Source organism: Protomyctophum parallelum (genome assembly GCF_964188405.1).
Source record: "Protomyctophum parallelum genome assembly, chromosome: 13".
Taxonomy (NCBI): Eukaryota; Metazoa; Chordata; class Actinopteri; order Myctophiformes; family Myctophidae; genus Protomyctophum; species Protomyctophum parallelum.
The window spans coordinates 17163556-17181345 of record NC_139708.1 but is presented as its reverse complement, the minus strand read 5'-3'; the positions used below and the strand labels follow the sequence as shown (position 1 = coordinate 17181345).

Genomic DNA, 17790 nt, shown 5'->3' with positions numbered 1-17790 from the left:
GCTATGGGAACACACCAGTGACTAAACAATTTAGTTTGACTGCACACACTTTTCTCTCTAACATATAATTCTCAAAGGCCTACTCTCCCCTCATCAGCTCTTGTTTCATTCTTTCTCTTCAAACTGGCAGTGTCCCTTCCTTTCTTCTCTGTGGCTGGTTGTGTGCTGGCAGTTCCTGGTTCATTCGTGCCTTGTGGCATTTAAAACAACCATTGTGACAGCCACTCCAAATGAGCAGGCCGTGTGCAGGGCCTTGCCTGTAGCAATACATGGCGACACTTTACTCTTTCTGCTTGACTTAATTCGGATTGCTAGGGACAATCTTACTTTTATTTCACCCTGTTATTTTGAATAGAAATTCCGTTTACTGTCTGCATTACTGCGTGTTCTGGACACCAATGGTTTATAAATGGCTGTAGCATGCATGTGAACCTTCGATGTGATTGTCTTCACTGGGAAGACATAATCTTTGCATTGTCCAAACCTTTATTTTCATAATCAATTATGTCTGTAGTCTGTTACACCATAAAATGACAGTAAGGTACTAGAGTGCAAAATAAATGGTGATCACAAGTTATCTGAAACTATCTTCAGTGTGAACAAACATTCAGAAGCATAATCACTTGTTTTGTTTTATAATATGAAATAAGAAATCACATTTTGTTGAAGTGGTAAATGGTACATACACATTTTGACATGATATATGACCATGATGATTATTTATAAGGACCATTCAACTAATCAATTATTCGATGACCTTTTCTCCTCCCCTATTATCCATGCATCAAATGTTTGATGTCTGGCTTCTGATGAAATTGTGTTTTTGTTTGATCCTCAGGTGGGAAAAGCAAAGGGAATCCTAAAGAACTTCCTCATTGAACCCTTTGTTGCCCACAAGCAGGTAAGGCAGTGAGGCACACGTGTACCTCCATGTACAGCTAACAACGTATTTACACAGATTATAAGATCTTATCAAGACATATCATGTACCCTGCCTTGTGCTGTTCAAATACACATTATAATGTGTTCTGTCCTTTGAATCTCCGTCCTTCAGGAGGAGGAGTTCTACATGTGTGTGTATGCAGCCCGGGAGGGCGACTACCTCCTGTTTCACCACGAGGGAGGGGTGGATGTTGGCGATGTGGATTCCAAGGCGAAGAAGCTGCTAGTCGCGGTAGATGACAAGATCAGCGAGGATTCTGTCATCACAAACCTCCTCACCCATGTCCCCAATGACAAGAAAGCGTGAGTTGCACGAGAGAGGGTTCTTACATTGAAGACTGGCGCTGCCAACTCAAAATCCGTTTTCATTTTAAGCTATATTCACAGTGCACAATTCCCCATCTCAAAGAATACTGCAGCTCATGCAAAAAAACAAAACTCATTGCCTATCGTTCGATAGCTTGGTGGCAATTTGGCAAACAGGAGATTGTAATCAAATGGCAGGTGATTATAATTGACAACCATGGCACTCCAGTATACTGTTGGGCAAAATACATTGTATATATATATTGTAATACTACGAATAACAAGTGAATGACCATATAGCTCCTATTCTGAGTTGGGCGTAGCTCATGTGTGCCAGTTATTCAGATGAGGAAGCCGTTACATTAACAAATTAATTTCAATCGACCAGTCACCCTGCATGCTATTTTTGTCTGTTTACTTTGGAGTGACTTACTTGCAAAGCTATTATGATTTGTCTTCATGATGTAGTGACATGATACGTTTTCACAATACATACTTCTAATATCAATTCTATCCACATACTACTTATAAACGCTAGACAGGACTGGGCAGTCATACTGCTTTATGTTTCGGGGGCTTGCTTTGCTGCCAATATTCTGGAAAATACAAGACTCACAAGTGGCAGAGAGCACTTCAATGTATTGCAGTGGAGGCAGGGGAGGAAAAGGGCGGAGGGATTCCATTAGACAAATGACAAACTCCCTCTGCTGCGCTTTCCTTCGATTACCCCATCCCCCGTTCCTAAGAGCACGTCCATATCGTCTATGGCCCCCCCCCCCCAACACTATACCTCCATCTTCCCAGAAGTGCTTGTTAAAGCCGGCAGGTTCTGGCTGGTCTCACTGTCTTGGCTGACATTGGGGAAGACGGCTCTGCATAAACTCCAAATGCCAACCCCTACTCACTGCACCCCCCCCACCCTCACCTTCCACTCGGGCTTGTTTGTTGTTTGTATCAGAACTGAGAGTGGGCCCATTACACCCACGTGACCCAGCCGTCAGACCCTGACATGATGAGGAGCTGAGTCACTGGGTTGGGTCACGATTCTTCCCCACAGGGAGGGCAGCCACAGAACTGACGAAGATCTGACAGGATGGTCACAAAGGCACCGAGCTGCCTGCACAACTGACAGGCAGGAGGAAAGAGCCAAGCATCGCCTCAACCCACCCCCACCCACCGCCCCCTCCTCTGTTTTGACAGGTGGAGGATGGAGCAAATTAGATTTTTCCTTCTCTGGAGAAAGCTGCTCACTGAAGTTAATTTGCCGTTGCTGGTTGGTAGCTGCTGTTGGACTGCTACTGCACTCCTTGGGCCTGATTCTTCAACGCGCTTCCGCTTATATATTGACGTGACGCTAGCGGAAAGGCATTTACGTGGATTTCCCACATTAATTTGGAATTCATGAAAATGGCCGTGAACTTGACGCTGCCTTTGGTTTGTCGGAAATTCCGCTAAATCCTCCGCCACCTCTTTAGGTGGCGGAGAAATTTTCGGAACCATACACTTGCGTATAGATTTATTCAGAAGGCTTTAGTCTTCATGCTGAATCAATAAATTGTTCCCAAATCTCAGATAAAATATGTAGGCATGTGTCCCCAACATATTGGTCGATCTGCACATAAAAAAAAGATAGCCTATATATATATATATATATAAAAGCCGAGTGCACTTGTATGCCTAAATGCATGCATTATAGGCAAGTTAGCCTATAGAGTCCCATACAGAAACTGCCCCGCAAGCACGACACATTTCTATTTATTTATTAGGATATTTATATCATGCGCGATTGGGGCTGCAGCTCACTGGCAGCCTTCTACTCGGAAGTGCAACGGTTGTGAGCTTGTAGATCGGATCTCGCGGACTCGCACTGCATGTTAAAAAACAAATTCACAGTTATAATAAGAACATAGGCTTATCTGCATTCTGCACTGTACGAATCCAACATAGTTTAGTGTAGACAGTAATGCCTGCAGTAGGCGTGTGTGTGTGTGTGTGTGTGTGTGTGTGGCGGGGGGCAGACAGCAGCGTGCTGCCGATCCGATTCACATTGGAAAATGAATAGGGCTAATTAGCCCTATATAAAAAATAGAAGACCACATTTATAGCCTAATGAATGCAGCGTGTTTGAAAGTCGGCCAGTCATATCAGTTTTAAACCATGCAGCTCACCTCCACTCGTGAACATGACGGACAGTGTGGATGCCACACACAGAATAGTTTAACTCACTGGATAAACTCACTGGATTATAATTTCTTCAGACAAGAGGATCCCAGGCCTATAATATATTTACTTATGAATGTATGGGCTACTGTTCTTTATCGCGCAACAGTGTCGAGGGCCCATGCAGCCCCCCTCCCTCTCTCGTCTCTCTCTCTCGCTCTCTCTGAAAAGACGACTTTTGCATTGACATAAATTAAATATGTTTTACCTCTGCAAAGGTGTGGTGTGAGTGAGCACCATAGAGTTAAATATATACTCTAAGGTGAGCACCCGCCTTGGTCCCGAACTTAATTAAATAAATTATAATTATATTGCTTCAGCGGAGCACGCACTGTTGTAAGCTTGGATATAGCAGTGACCGCGGCTGTGATCTCAGACAAACTGCTGTCTGCTGAGTCATGCTTGAAGCCTTTTATGGTCGATATGGGGCGTGGATCAATGCAGATGAGGTTGTCGGTTGCTTTTCCGATCACTTTGCACCCGCTGCTTTCAGTATGACATACACCTGCGATACGCCAGCGCACCTGTGGTACACACCACTCTCTGAATAACACGTCATCTCAACGTAGCTTGATCGGACGGATAAATACGATATCTGTTTCCGCCACCGTTACACTCTGGCGCATTTCGTTTTTGAAGAATCAGGACCCTTGTCTCTATTTTAATGATGGTAGCAGTTGTTTCTAGGATGAGTATGCCTAATGACAATGTTGTTTCAGCAATCTAACTCTTTACTCCTGAACACAATCCAGGATACCTTTAAAGATGGAGTGCCACAATTGCTGTATTTTTCCAGTTTTTCATATGTCTATGAGGTGACAGTACTTCATTAGTCACCCTGGAGTCGTTTTTATGTGCAATGGTGTATTAACTTTGTATTTAGGGTTTCTTCCTTTGACAGTCAAACGGGCCAATTAAATAAACGGTAATATAGTATCATCACACTATCAGCCCCAACCCCTCCCTCCCCCTTTATCATACTACAACTACAGCTGTGGGTGTGGCTTCAGTTCAGGTGGATCACCAGTTCACCACCCATCACCACCCACCAGGCAAACCAGGCATACTTAACCCATTCTGACCGGGCACCCATTTTGGTGTTGGCATCATGTCGTGCTTTAGCTATTGAAAAATAGCAGATCTACAAGCTCATATCGCACCACCGAGTGGCGCGATACGAGCTTGTAGGTCTGCTATTTTTGAAAAATCGAAGAACGACTGTCATTTTTAGAATCTGATCTCAGGTCAGAATGGGTTGATCAGACCAGTGTGTGTCCAGTGGAAAACTCGTATGAATCTGATCTCAGGTCAGAATGGATTAATGAACTGCAGGGCGTGTCCACATAAAAGCATGATTTTAACAAAGAACTGTACACTTTTTGGAAAATGTTCCTTCTCCTTATATTATAATAATACCTGATGATCATGTTTTAGGGTGGAAAATAATCGTGGCACTACATCTTTAATTTACGAGTTTGCTATGGGATTTACTGTGCATATTCATGCTACCCAGACGATGGCCGCTGTGGATTTTGGTGGCCTTTCCTATAGCGTCATCCTATATAAACATTGCGTAGAGGGCAGTGTTGCATTGGTGATTCTCTTTGGTGGGACATCACACGCACGTCTCTTAACATGTCCTACACTATAGGATTTAGCAAGTCACACAATGGACCATTTGATATGCATCCAGGCTCATCCCTATATTAATTCACGCTGGTGTGACTCGGCAGTCGGTAGCCTTTGTAAACTTTGTTGAGGTTGTTCTTAATCAGCATGTGTGTGCGCGTGCTCCTGGGAAAATCTTTGGGCAGACGTCACATTGTGTACTGCGTGCAATGCAACACTGCTAGAGGGTCAACCAACGGTTGATGGTGGACGCCACAAACGTAACCTGCAGACTTGCGAGGTGCACCGTTGCTCCGGTCCACATCAGACTTGGCACACACACTGCTCAGGGGTCTCCTCTCAGAATGGCCACATCAGGGACCATGTGTGGCACCCAGCGGCCCACCAGGAGACCTTAGTGGTTGTCACTGGGATCATCCCAGTTATTGCAGAATTTGCAGTAACCGTAACAAGCATCAGTAGAGCTGTAGAGACTTCAGAGTAGAATCTAATGCGTTTTGTTCTTGTTTCAGGATACTGGCCAACTTCATCGTGGGTCTCTTCAACCTTTATGAAGACCTGTTCTTCACATACTTGGAAATTAACCCATTGGGTAAGTTTCTCCTACCTTTCCTGACTTATACTTCAACCCCTACTCCATGATTCCACTATCTAGTATCTACGCTACAACCCCAAGCTCTGTGATTCACTCTGTGTCTAATAAGCAATTCCTCCTTAATGGTTCATCAACGTCATCGGACTCATTTCTAAAAATAGCGATCATAAATGTGTCATGAAGATTATGGAATTAGAAGGCGGACATCAAACGGAAATAATAATCTTGGTACCAAAACAAGGAGCTGAAGTTGGTTCCCTACATATAACACTGGGGGGGGAGAAAAAGTAAATAATTCATCCCCCTGCTGTTTGATAATGGCAGTGCGTGTTTATGATGGAGTAATTGGGCACTAGTATGCCCGCTGGCAGCTGCTCATGTGGAGGTGGCAGGGATTGCTTAGACTGCATCTCCATGCTTTGATGTCCCCCCCCCCCCCCCATCTCCCCTACACCACATCCCTATGTCTTACACCTCCTGCAGGTTGAGCAGGAAGGTGGGTGCGTCCCCCAGTGGGTGGGCATGATGGTCCTCTTATTTTCCCAGCTTCTATTTAACTCATTTTGACCTGAGATCAGATTCTACAAATGTCTTCTACATCCTGACAGTTTTCTGAAAAAGCTATGTTTTCTATGTCAGTGGTTCTTCGATTTTTCAAAAATAGCAGACCTACAAGCACGTAGCACGCCACTCGGTGGCGCGCTATGAGCTTGTAGATCTGCTATTTTTCAATATATAACGCCGAAAGGGGTTCCCGCCCAAAATGGGTTAAGGATGTGGACCCACACTGTACTGTATACTACCGTAATGACAGCAAAGTGGTCCAAATACCGTGATAGAATACATGCAACAAAAGATCTATCTTGCCTCCCACATGAACCAACGTTTTGTGAGCTTACCTATCTGCTATTTTTGGAGTGATTTTGTGTCGAGGGGAAAGGGAGGGGACCAGGTACAGTCTGCTGGGGGGAGGCCCCGGTTAACAAAGTACATGGAGCTTAAGTGGTTAATGAAGGTTGAGGAAGGGATGCAGTGGATGCTAGCTCAAACGGAGACCACTGATCTGATCATTAGCTCAGACCCAATCTGAGAACCCATCGTCAAAAAAAGAAAGGAAAAAGAGCGTCAACGGTATGTCTCGAGAGACTGGCTCAGACCTGAATCCAAGTAAATGCCAGTAGGTGGATGTGTCTCCCAGGCCTTAATAATACACCTTAATTAATAAACCATCTATGATATTGCACCCATCATATGTCTCACTCTGACCTCTCTCTCCACTCCATCAGTGGTTACCAAGGCCGGCGTGTATGTGCTCGACATGGCAGCCAAGATTGATGCCACGGCTGACTACATCTGCAAAGCTAAGTGGGGAGATGTGGAGTTCCCTCCCCCCTTCGGCAGAGAGGCCTATCCTGAGGTAAGGGTACTGTAGCCATGCATCAGATTCTCATCCAGCAGCATTGAGTGATTTGTTTATTTTTTTTAAGCATGTTCAAAGGAGTAGGGCAAGAAAAGCGGATTGCACAAGATGGCAAACATTTGATTCTAGCAGTAGCTGCTTTTTTTGGGGGGGGGGGGGGGGTTGATGGGGTGTTGTAATAGTAAATAATTCTTTCTTGTAATTTCTGTGGTTGTGTGAATTCATATTTCCTCACGTCAGTCTGCAATCCAGTTGGTACTTCATACAGAAATAGCCTCAGCATCAGCATGACTGTTTTATTCCTCTTGACTCTGTGCTTTGTGTCCCTGGCCTGGCGCCCCGCATGGAATTGCTTGGGAGAAAGCTAATAGCAGAGCTGTTAATCAGCCCTTATGACTCATTCTGTGCAGACGTACCCTCCTCCACTAAAGGTTGTCTCGTTGGATACTAAATACCGGGTTGTTATGAAGTGTCCTTTACTTGGGCAGTCGGGGACACTGAATCTGAATTCTAGCTTCACAAGCTGTGAAGAGTGTAATTGAACTAAGAGTACAAATCTAATTACATTGACTTTCATTATCCCTGCAAATGTGTTTAACACGATGGACGCCAAAAGGCCTCGCAACCCGCCAGATGACAGGTTAAGATTTAACCCCGGAGGTCGCCAAACCCGTCAGATGGCGTATAGTAAGGGTTATATCGGTACCATGCAGCCGAAGCTCAACACTAACCTTCCATGCTGCCCAGGCTGCTAGACAGCGCCTACGTTCTTCCCATCCCATAAGGATCCACTCATTGTCGTTTCTTTGTTGCTTGTTTTCTCCGAAAAATACTCAAGTTGTTGTTTTAGTCCAAACCGACCAGCGTTCAGATGTAAACAGATTACATCCTGATCCTGATTTCTGATCACATCGCGCCAGCCATGTTACCGCTTGTTGTGAAAACTAACACATGTCGGCTTCTGCTCGAAAAGGTTTTTGCCTGTTGTATTGGGCTGTATTGACGGAAATAGACTGGCATATAATAATAGACTGGATATGGTAATAGACTGGATATAGCTGGCTGCCTGCGGTCATTTCAAATGAACAGCAGGTGGTGCTGAAAGTGTTAACTACTGATGAATAATTGAATTCATTCTTTGGATACTTTGCTTTAAGGTTTTATGCTTGCATGTCACATTTACAGTATGTGTGCACTGCAGGCATGTTGTTCGGGGAAGAGCTCGTTTGAGGCAGACCGCCTGGGTACCAGATGGGTTTATCTAATTGGGTTGCTGTGACTGGGCTGGGTGGAGATGACGGTCAGCAGGGGCCTTTGATTGGTTGTGTTTACACTCGGGTCCCCAGCTGTGGCCCTGGTTGTCACAAACGAGTAGTGATGGGCATCGGATTAATCCTAACATTTTTGTCCCAGTGTTAAACCATACGTATAATTGTATCTTCAATTCCATATTTTTGAGGGGCGCTAGCCCCTCCTATATACAGCTTTTGTCAATATTTGTCGTTGACAATTAAAGAAGAAATTAGGTCAAATGTCTGCCAAATATGACATACATTTAGCCAACCAATCACATAAATTCAGTTGTTCATTAGATGATGTATAATGATAAGAGCGCCCCTCACTTCACACGGGTGTGATTTTGTATTGTCACACAGGCTTCCTTCCGAAATGTCTGACTCTGTTAAAGTGTGGCTACATCCGCAATCATGAAGTGGGCCTCGTACAGTGTCTGCCCTGATTGCAACCACAATTAGAAACCCTCTTCCTCCGTTCTTTACATAAGAGTCCTCTAGTCTAACCTCTGACTGACTGACCATCCCCTCATCTGTTACAGGAGGCCTATATTGCCGATCTGGATGCTAAGAGCGGTGCTAGTCTCAAGCTAACCCTGCTCAACCCCCGTGGCAGGATCTGGACCATGGTGGCAGGAGGTGGCGCATCAGTGGTTTACAGGTAAAATGGTAAAACCACAGATGTGTGCTCGACTCATGAAGAACATGGATAACCGTTACAAACAATATAATCTATTTAGGTCGTTCGTATGGTCCTCGTAAATTGTCCCCTGCCTTTTCCTTGATCTCGATCATGCTATGTGTAATTTAATTTAGCATTGGGGGATAGTACGCCACTTGTGCAATAGTGAGATTGATGGTACAGTACAGCAGCAGTGCTTGACTCTATTTGTTGGTCTGCCAGCTAAATTGGATTCTCTAATGATGCTATTGCTGCGAGAGTCTGGAGGCATTCAGGAGTGATGTCTCCTGTGCTAGTCTGTCTGTCAAAGTACGCAAAGCGTAAGCTGCAGTTTCACAAGCTGTGACTAATTATTCCCCTTGTGTACTGGTAAAATTGTTGTTTCCATCACATTATTAATTTGAAAAATAACGGAAGAGGGCACTGAGTCTTATGGTGTCAGGTCAGGTGGAATGCGGATCAACACGGATCTGTCTGATTTTCCATATTCCATACTAATTGGCTAAGATTTCCTTCCAAAGTTTGCCTGAAATCATGAATGCAGCTTCAGATTTCTGTGAAAAATTGCCTTTATGGTGGTGCTATAACAGGCCGATTTGCGTTTTTATCTATAACTGCACTGATCTGCGTGGAACTTTGCACTCCCTAAAGGCCAAGGAAAAACTTCTAACATTTGCTTTTTACAGCGCCACCAAGAGGCCTACTTTTGTAAAACACATTTTTCATAACAGATTCAGATTCTGTCCAAAAATCACACATAAGTATACAGTATTTCTATAGTCATGTGATCAAGACGGATCTGTCCGATATTTCATATTCCATCCTAATTGGCTAACATTAACTTCCAAAGTTTGTAAGATTGGTCTGTTTTGAAACTCTGAATGCACATTCCCACTAGGCAGAGGAAGAAATGAAACCCTTTTCACATTGGCCTATTATAGCGCCACCAGGAGGTCACAATAACCTACCTGACCTGGCGGAGACCTGTGATCCGAGGAGCACTTTTTCTAGTTATGCTGTGTTTTTCTTTCGATGAATAACCAATAAATACTTAATATTTCGTCCTAGTGACACCATCTGTGATCTGGGCGGGGTCGATGAGCTGGCTAATTATGGGGAATATTCAGGAGCACCTAGCGAACAGCAGACCTATGACTATGCCAAGACCATCCTGTCTCTGATGACCCGAGAGAAACACCGTGAAGGTAAGAGATGAGCTTTGAGTCCTATACTCACTTAAATGATGGTGAAACCATAGGCTGATTGTGTAGTTCGGTTTCCACAGGTTACTACAGCAGGGACAAACCTGACAGGCATCATAAACGTTTCCCACCCTATCCGTTTGCATTCAGATCATGTTTGTGTGAGCACTTATTCGCTCAGGTTCAGGTTTATTTTTGTCATACTGTATGTATGAATACAGGGTATTACTATAAATACAATGAAATTCATTGTGCTCCGAGCACTCTCAGTCTTAAGACAAAATACATGTACAAGTAAGACACAAACAAAGTGCAATTAAAGTGACAATGCAAGGTCAGTAAAGTTACAGTGCAAGGTCAACTGTTCAGCAGCCTGACTGCATGATTTCTTATGTCCGTTGGCATTCAGATCATGTTTGTGTGAGCACTTATTATTGTGTTTATACTGTGTTTGTTTTCACATACCAGCCTATGGTTTCATGCCCCTTTTGTGCACTGGATTTGTAGTCAATTCATTGAGCAATCAATTCCTTGCCTACAGGAAAGGTTCTCATCATTGGAGGAAGCATTGCAAACTTCACAAACGTCGCAGCTACATTTAAGGTAGACACTGAGGTGTAATTTGCAGAGTATTACAACCACTACAACTTATCTGTGGTTCAGATTGTCATCTGTTGTCATTTTCTTTTCTTTTGTAGGGGATTGTTAGAGCCATCAGCGACTACCAGGGGCCTCTAAAAGAGCATGAGGTCACCATTTTTGTTCGCCGTGGTGGTCCCAATTACCAGGAGGGTCTTAGGGTCATGGGAGAAGTGGGTATGTGCACTCGCATACGCTGTTCATTCACGCCCGTCTATTCTTCGTCAAATGCATGTCTGCTCATTTATCATAACACCAAATGTTTGTGTGCTCTCAATAGGTAAGACCACTGGGATTCCCATTCATGTCTTCGGCACAGAAACCCACATGACCGCCATTGTTGGCATGGCTCTAGGTCACCGACCAATCCCCCATGAGCCTCCTGCGGCCGTTCACACTGCGAACTTCCTCCTCAACTCCAGTGGGAGTTCATCGGTATGGCATGTAATATGTTGGCCAACGGGCTGTCATGATATGACCACTTGTTATGTAACGACTCAAGTCTACACGTCAAACATCACCAGTAGTGCAATGTGAACAAAAGATCTGCATGCGCTAATGAGGCTGGGAGATATGGCACAATATTATGATGATGATATTGTAATGACAATATCAGTTTTCTTATCTTGGATGTACAAGCTGTGAGCTATGTTTTTGGAAAGTCTTGAAAGTGTTAATAATTTAGAACTACGAGAAAGTTTGAAAACTACTGATTTAGAAGGCATTTGTAGATTCGGCCTCAGGTGCAGGTCTTAAAGAACAAAGACGACCTGGGCTGCCCGCTGGCATTCCAGACGATAATCTAGTCTCGTAACTCTTATCACAATATCGAATTATCAACATATTGCCCAGCCCTAAGTGGTTACCTCTTGGTTAATTTCTCACTGCCTTTGTGAAGCAGGCCTTGTAGTGACGTCGTATGTAAGTGCATGGGAGACTGTTGTGTAATGCTCTGGTAGAAATGGCTGTCTGGGCAGAATGGACTGCTATACCCTGGAGGCTTCCATTAAAAATGTGCATGTACAGGCTTTCAGAGAAGCATTTCTGTGTGTGTGATTGTGTCTGTAGTTACTGTATATGTGATCATGTGTGCAGCTTTGTTCCTTTGGAAGGAATTTACTCCTGATTATCGTTTTATTTCCTTCCCTCTTTTTGCTATTTAATACATTTTGACATGGCACTAGTCATTTGATCATCTCTGGGGCAAAATGGGTGTGTCAAACACCATAACATAGCAAAAAAAGTTTATTGGATGAAAATTATCATAAGTGTTCAGCAATCATTTATTAGCAATACAAAAAAGTAAAAATGCCAAGTTCAAATAGGATCTCGTTAATCAATATACACTGAGCTGTACTTCAAAATAACCAATCTACGAGCTCACAGCAGTGCAGTCCGTTGTTGATCTTCTCTCGTTTGCGTTTACAGACCCCAGCATCCAGCAGGACTGCATCCTTCTCTGAGAACACTTCTAGAGTAGAAGGGTCGCCTGCCAAGAAAGTCAAGACCGGTGCTGCTGTCGGTGAGAAAAACCTCGGTGTTAACCACTCTATTCTTGCAACACTTGTTTCCCTGTTCACTAAACTTCTTCATCAAAGATTGCCGATCTACAAGATCACGACTGTTTTGGGGCGAGTGTTCTCCCCAGATTGGGCATGCCGTGGTTCAGATGGTTTTAACTCTTGAGAGCGTACACATGTACACTTAGAATAAATTAACACTGAAGATTTTGCTGTGCAGATCCAGTCCACCCTCCACAGACCGCGACAATTTGCTTCTTGGGATTATGAAATCAATACATACTGAAAGCTGAGCCTTGGGTTCTTAAATTGTTACACAAAGGATGCATTGGATGGCATTGTAATTATACAAGTCAAGATTATGATTAGGTGGCACAGTGCCCCCTCTTGGACAACTGAGACTTGCAGTCTCTCAGTGAACTGACAGCACTTTAGTTACTAATCTATCTGTGATTATATAAATGACATGTTTCTGCATGTGTGTTCATAACAAACTGATAACTAAACTGACGGGTTCATGAGCTCCAGCATCTAATTTACAAATTGAGCACTGCATACAACTTGTCATGTTAAAACTCAACCACCCATATGCATGCATTAAAGTGTGTGTGTGTGTCTCAATAAAATGATGGCCCACACTTTACTCACCATCAGTTACTATGTTTACCTGCCCACGTAGCCAAGGGAACCAGTCTGTTCGGCAAGCACACCAAGACTATCGTGTGGGGTATGCAGACGAGGGCGGTGCAGGGTATGATGGACTTTGATTATGTCTGCTCCAGAGAACAGCCATCCGTCGCAGCCATGGTCTACCCGTTCACGTGAGTGTTACGCCATCTGTCCTGCTTCTGTGGTGATGCTGTAAGTGCCACTTCTCGTGTATTTAAAATTGAGCAGGATCTCTTTATGGCAGTTGGTTCTAAATGTGGGGTCTGGCAGGTCCTTGAGGGGTATCCGGATTTGATTAATTGAACAAGTTGGACCCTCTTGTGTAATTGTAATGCTTTATTGGGTCGTCCACTCACAGTTAACAGTCTATGTATTGATTAAATGTACTGTAATTCTGCAAAATGTTACTTCAATCAATCAACCATCTGACCATTTAATTGCACAAAATAATTTGATCACTTTGGAAATGAACTATAACATCTGTGAGTTTGACATACTACAGTAACTACACTGAGAGATCTCCGGTATCCCCTTGAGGAAGTTCCTTTGGAAAAATCAGCTTGACCACTTTAACCATATTTTAGGCTTTGGCCCTGATACGAAATTGTCTCAAATGGGGGTACACGGCTAAATGCCAATCAGTTTGGGGGTCCTTTCTTTTAGAAAAACTGTCTTGGTAAACAAGTTTCCTTTTTACCAGTTTGTAAATGTATGTTAGTGTATGGGTACATCCAGACATAAATGGCAAGGAAGTGCCTAGAGCAGGCGTCTCTCCCTGGTTTTTAGACAGCTAGCTGGTGGATGGAAATGACGCTTGCACGCTTCTGCAACTTGCAGTGTTGCCAATAAAACGGAAACCCTTTGCCGGCGCTGCAAGTTGCAGCCGCATGCGAGCGTCATTTCCAGCCACCAGCCAACCATCCTATGTCTGTGCAGAGGCTTCACACATGACTCTGCTGAATGTGTGTTTTAGTGGAGATCACAAACAGAAGTTCTACTGGGGCCACAAGGAGATCCTGATACCCGTCTATAAGAACATGGGAGACGCCATGAAGAAGCACCCAGATGTGGATGTGCTCATCAGCTTTGCCTCCTTGAGATCTGCTTATGATAGCACCATGGAAACCCTGCAGTATGCACAGGTGACAAATGATAACCTCTACGGCGCAGATGTTGACGCCATGCATAGGAGGCGCATGGTGGTGCAACTTTTTAAATGATACATTATAATAATACAACTGCTTTCAGATTCAAACCATTGCCATCATTGCTGAGGGCATCCCTGAAGCTCACACCAGGAAGATCATCAAAGCTGCAGATGAGAAACGAGTCACCATCATTGGGCCAGCGACAGTAAGTCCATCTTGGATCTTAATTTCCACAACGTTGCATGTCACAGTACGTTATGCATAATGGCAACCAAATAACAGATCTGTATATGACCCATATAAGTGACGTTTGCATCGTAATCCAGGTTGGTGGGATCAAGCCAGGCTGTTTTAAGATCGGGAACACGGGGGGCATGCTGGATAACATCCTTGCCTCTAAGCTCTACCGTCCAGGCAGCGTGGCCTACGTGTCCCGCTCTGGAGGGATGTCCAACGAGCTCAACAACATCATCTCCAGAACCACAGATGGTGTTTTTGAGGGTGTGGCCATCGGTGGGGACAGGTATGCAACTGTCTGGCCTCTGCAGTGTGTCGCAATCAATGTGTCGAGCTTAATTTATTATTTCTGAAAGCGACACCATCGTGCAATGGACCGTAAAGGAGGCTTTATGCTGGACCCTTTTTTATTTTTCAGATACCCCGGGTCTGTGTTCACAGACCACGTGCTGCGCTACCAGGACAGTCCAGGAGTGCAGATGATTGTTGTATTAGGAGAGGTTAGTTGATAAACTAACACTGTGGTCCTGAACCCTTTAAAAGTGTGGTTTTTTTGGTTGTGTCATGCCGTGTGTCATGGCTTACTAGTCTAATTGGGCCGTTGATTAGAAATCAGTAATTTGAGAGAAGTTACATTGTAATTCAAGTCAAGGAGACAATTTTCTATTAATTTCTACGCAACAGAGCAGTATATCTAGCCAGTTTTACTAGTTACATCATGACAAGGTAACTACACAACCCAAACATCTACCAAAGTGTCCTTGTGCTTTAATTTCAAGGACCCCCTGTTTGATATCCATTAAGTTAGACGGACTCCAATTCATATAAGGGTCCATATAATTAGTCATTTAGTGTGGACCCTTGGAACCCCCTAGACACATTCAGAACCTGTGATCCAACAGACACACTACTTCTACAAATACCATTGTGCACAAATTAGTTGACACTATTATTGTCTGTGACCCTTCCCACCCCTGCTGTAGATCGGAGGTACAGAAGAATACAAGATCTGCGAGGCTATAAAGGCAGGCAGGATCACAAAGCCAGTGGTTTGCTGGTGTATTGGTACCTGTGCCACCATGTTCTCCTCTGAGGTGAGAGCATGAAGCATAATCTGGATTAATTGACCTTTGGACACTTTTTTGTTTGGCTTTGCACTGTTGACTTTTGTCTTGTTTTTCTTAAGATGAGACGTAGTAACACTTTATTATGACGCACTGATCGATTGTATGTTTTTTTTGTTTATCCTTGTTTGACCTGTTTTTATATAATTTTATTATTATTGTTTCTTGATGCACCTTGCTTTTTCCTTCTGCCTTGTTTCTTCTGTATAGTATCAGTCTTATCCTTACTTGTATGTTGTAACCTTAACTGCTGTGCTGCCTCTGGGCGACTGATTTCCCCCGTGGGATAATAAAGGTATCTATCTAGAGTGCATATAGTTATCTGTAAAAGCTTGTTCATGTCTTAAAATCACACCTGTGTGAACTGAGTGGTGCAACTCCCCTCCCCCCTCCTCTCTCTCTCTCTCTCTCTCTGTTTCTGGCAAACAGCGCCCCTACTGGTACTAATAGTCATACTCGTGCTCATTAACGTCGCATACATAGGCGGACGACACAGGACACGGACATTGCTGTTCCTTCCTTGGAGTGGTTGCACCACTCAAACAGCTGCATATTGAGAGTCTTTCAATCGGTAGTTGATCCATTTCGCTCATTGTTGTCCCCCAGGTCCAGTTTGGCCATGCTGGAGCCTGTGCCAACCAGGCCTCTGAGACGGCAGTAGCTAAGAACAAGGCCCTGAAAGAGGCTGGCGCCTTCGTCCCCAAGAGTTTTGACGAGCTGGGAGAGGTCATCAAGTCAGTACTGTCACAAACACACAGACATGCTTCCTACATTATGTCAACATCCATATTCTTCAGCACATGTACTGTATGACTATGTTCAGACATTAGTTTAGCCCCTTGACTCACTGCAGCTCAAGGTATACTTAATTCAATACAGTGAAACAACCATGTTTTCTTAACTACGGAAATTATGTTTAGCCAACATTGACTCATTCTTATTCCAGTAAGTTTGGTCAAGTTTTAATGACTAAAGATTTGGTGTTCATTTACCTTTTTATCTAGAGTAATACCATTAACGGTAACCTGGTATATGTGGCCATTAACAGTAAAATGGTCAATGTTTATGTATGACCAAAGCTGTGAATAGATATTGACATGTATTGATGTCGACAAAGTTCTTTAGGTTTTCTTTTTCTTTGTGCAGATCGGTGTATGATGACCTTGTTTCCAAGGGAGTCATTGTGCCAGCAGCAGAAGTGCCCCCTCCCACTGTACCAATGGACTACTCCTGGGCACGGGTAGGTATTTCCTAATTTAGACTTCATTGTACATTGAACAGTGTGACCACGCAATGCAATGCATTGTGAGCCTGACATTGACCTGTGGTCAGTATAAATCAGACTTTAATCACTTCTCTGTGATATCAATATGATGGGTGGGCCTTTTTATCTAAGAGTTCACTATTTCGTTTTACATCAGATCAGGCTACTTGGGAATAGATGGAAAACGAAGGTGCCTTGAGTGATATTTTCCCCTTTTTTTTGTTTTCCTTCCATTTCTGCAGGAGCTGGGTCTAATCCGTAAGCCAGCCTCATTCATGAGCAGTATCTGTGACGAGAGGGGTCAGGAGCTGATCTACGCAGGCATGCCCATCACTGAGGTCTTTAAGTCAGAGATGGGAGTGGGGGGAACCTTGGGACTGCTCTGGTTCCAGAGGAGGTCAGCTTCTCAAACCAACAATAGGCTCTATGCACATACGCCATTTTGGAAATAACTTTTCCCACTTCTGGCCGGAAGTGGGTTCCAAATGACCCTGTATGAGTGTGTACAAATGGAACCCAAATGGTTCCATTTTACAGGTCCATTTGGTTCCATTTGTACACTTAGAGTTATGGGGGTCCTTGAAATGAGAGAATTTGAGAACAACTGAACACTAAATGAAACTGAGCCTTAATTCACCTTTAGCACCACTTAGACACTCCCACTTGGACACTTTCTAGCCGGGCTCATTCATTCCAATGTAAATATCATGGATTTTACTTTTACACATTAAATACTGGTAAATTTTTTAACTAGACCTTTAAAATCTCTTCCAAATCCGTCAACAAGGCCTACCATATGCACTGGAAAAATATGTGTGACATTTCCTTTTTTTTTTTTTTTTTTTAAGATATTTTTTTGCGGCTTACGCCTTTTATTGATTTTTGAAGGGACAGACAGTAG

General features: G+C 43.7%; 1 protein-coding gene across 1 annotated transcript in view; it reads left to right on the top strand.

Annotated features, from left to right (window-relative positions):
* Positions 1-17790, top strand: part of aclya (ATP citrate lyase a) — a 29189-nt gene that overhangs the window by 6828 nt on the left and 4571 nt on the right. The window contains exons 4-22 of the mRNA XM_083778876.1: positions 839-901; positions 1055-1245; positions 5610-5689; positions 6979-7109; positions 8947-9065; positions 10155-10291; positions 10830-10891; positions 10987-11104; positions 11208-11362; positions 12356-12449; positions 13127-13268; positions 14090-14258; positions 14365-14469; positions 14591-14787; positions 14920-15001; positions 15485-15595; positions 16232-16359; positions 16772-16865; positions 17132-17286. Of these exons, the coding sequence (XP_083635002.1) occupies positions 839-901; positions 1055-1245; positions 5610-5689; positions 6979-7109; positions 8947-9065; positions 10155-10291; positions 10830-10891; positions 10987-11104; positions 11208-11362; positions 12356-12449; positions 13127-13268; positions 14090-14258; positions 14365-14469; positions 14591-14787; positions 14920-15001; positions 15485-15595; positions 16232-16359; positions 16772-16865; positions 17132-17286 (2333 nt within the window). The remainder of the gene's footprint in view (positions 1-838; positions 902-1054; positions 1246-5609; positions 5690-6978; positions 7110-8946; positions 9066-10154; positions 10292-10829; positions 10892-10986; positions 11105-11207; positions 11363-12355; positions 12450-13126; positions 13269-14089; positions 14259-14364; positions 14470-14590; positions 14788-14919; positions 15002-15484; positions 15596-16231; positions 16360-16771; positions 16866-17131; positions 17287-17790) is intronic.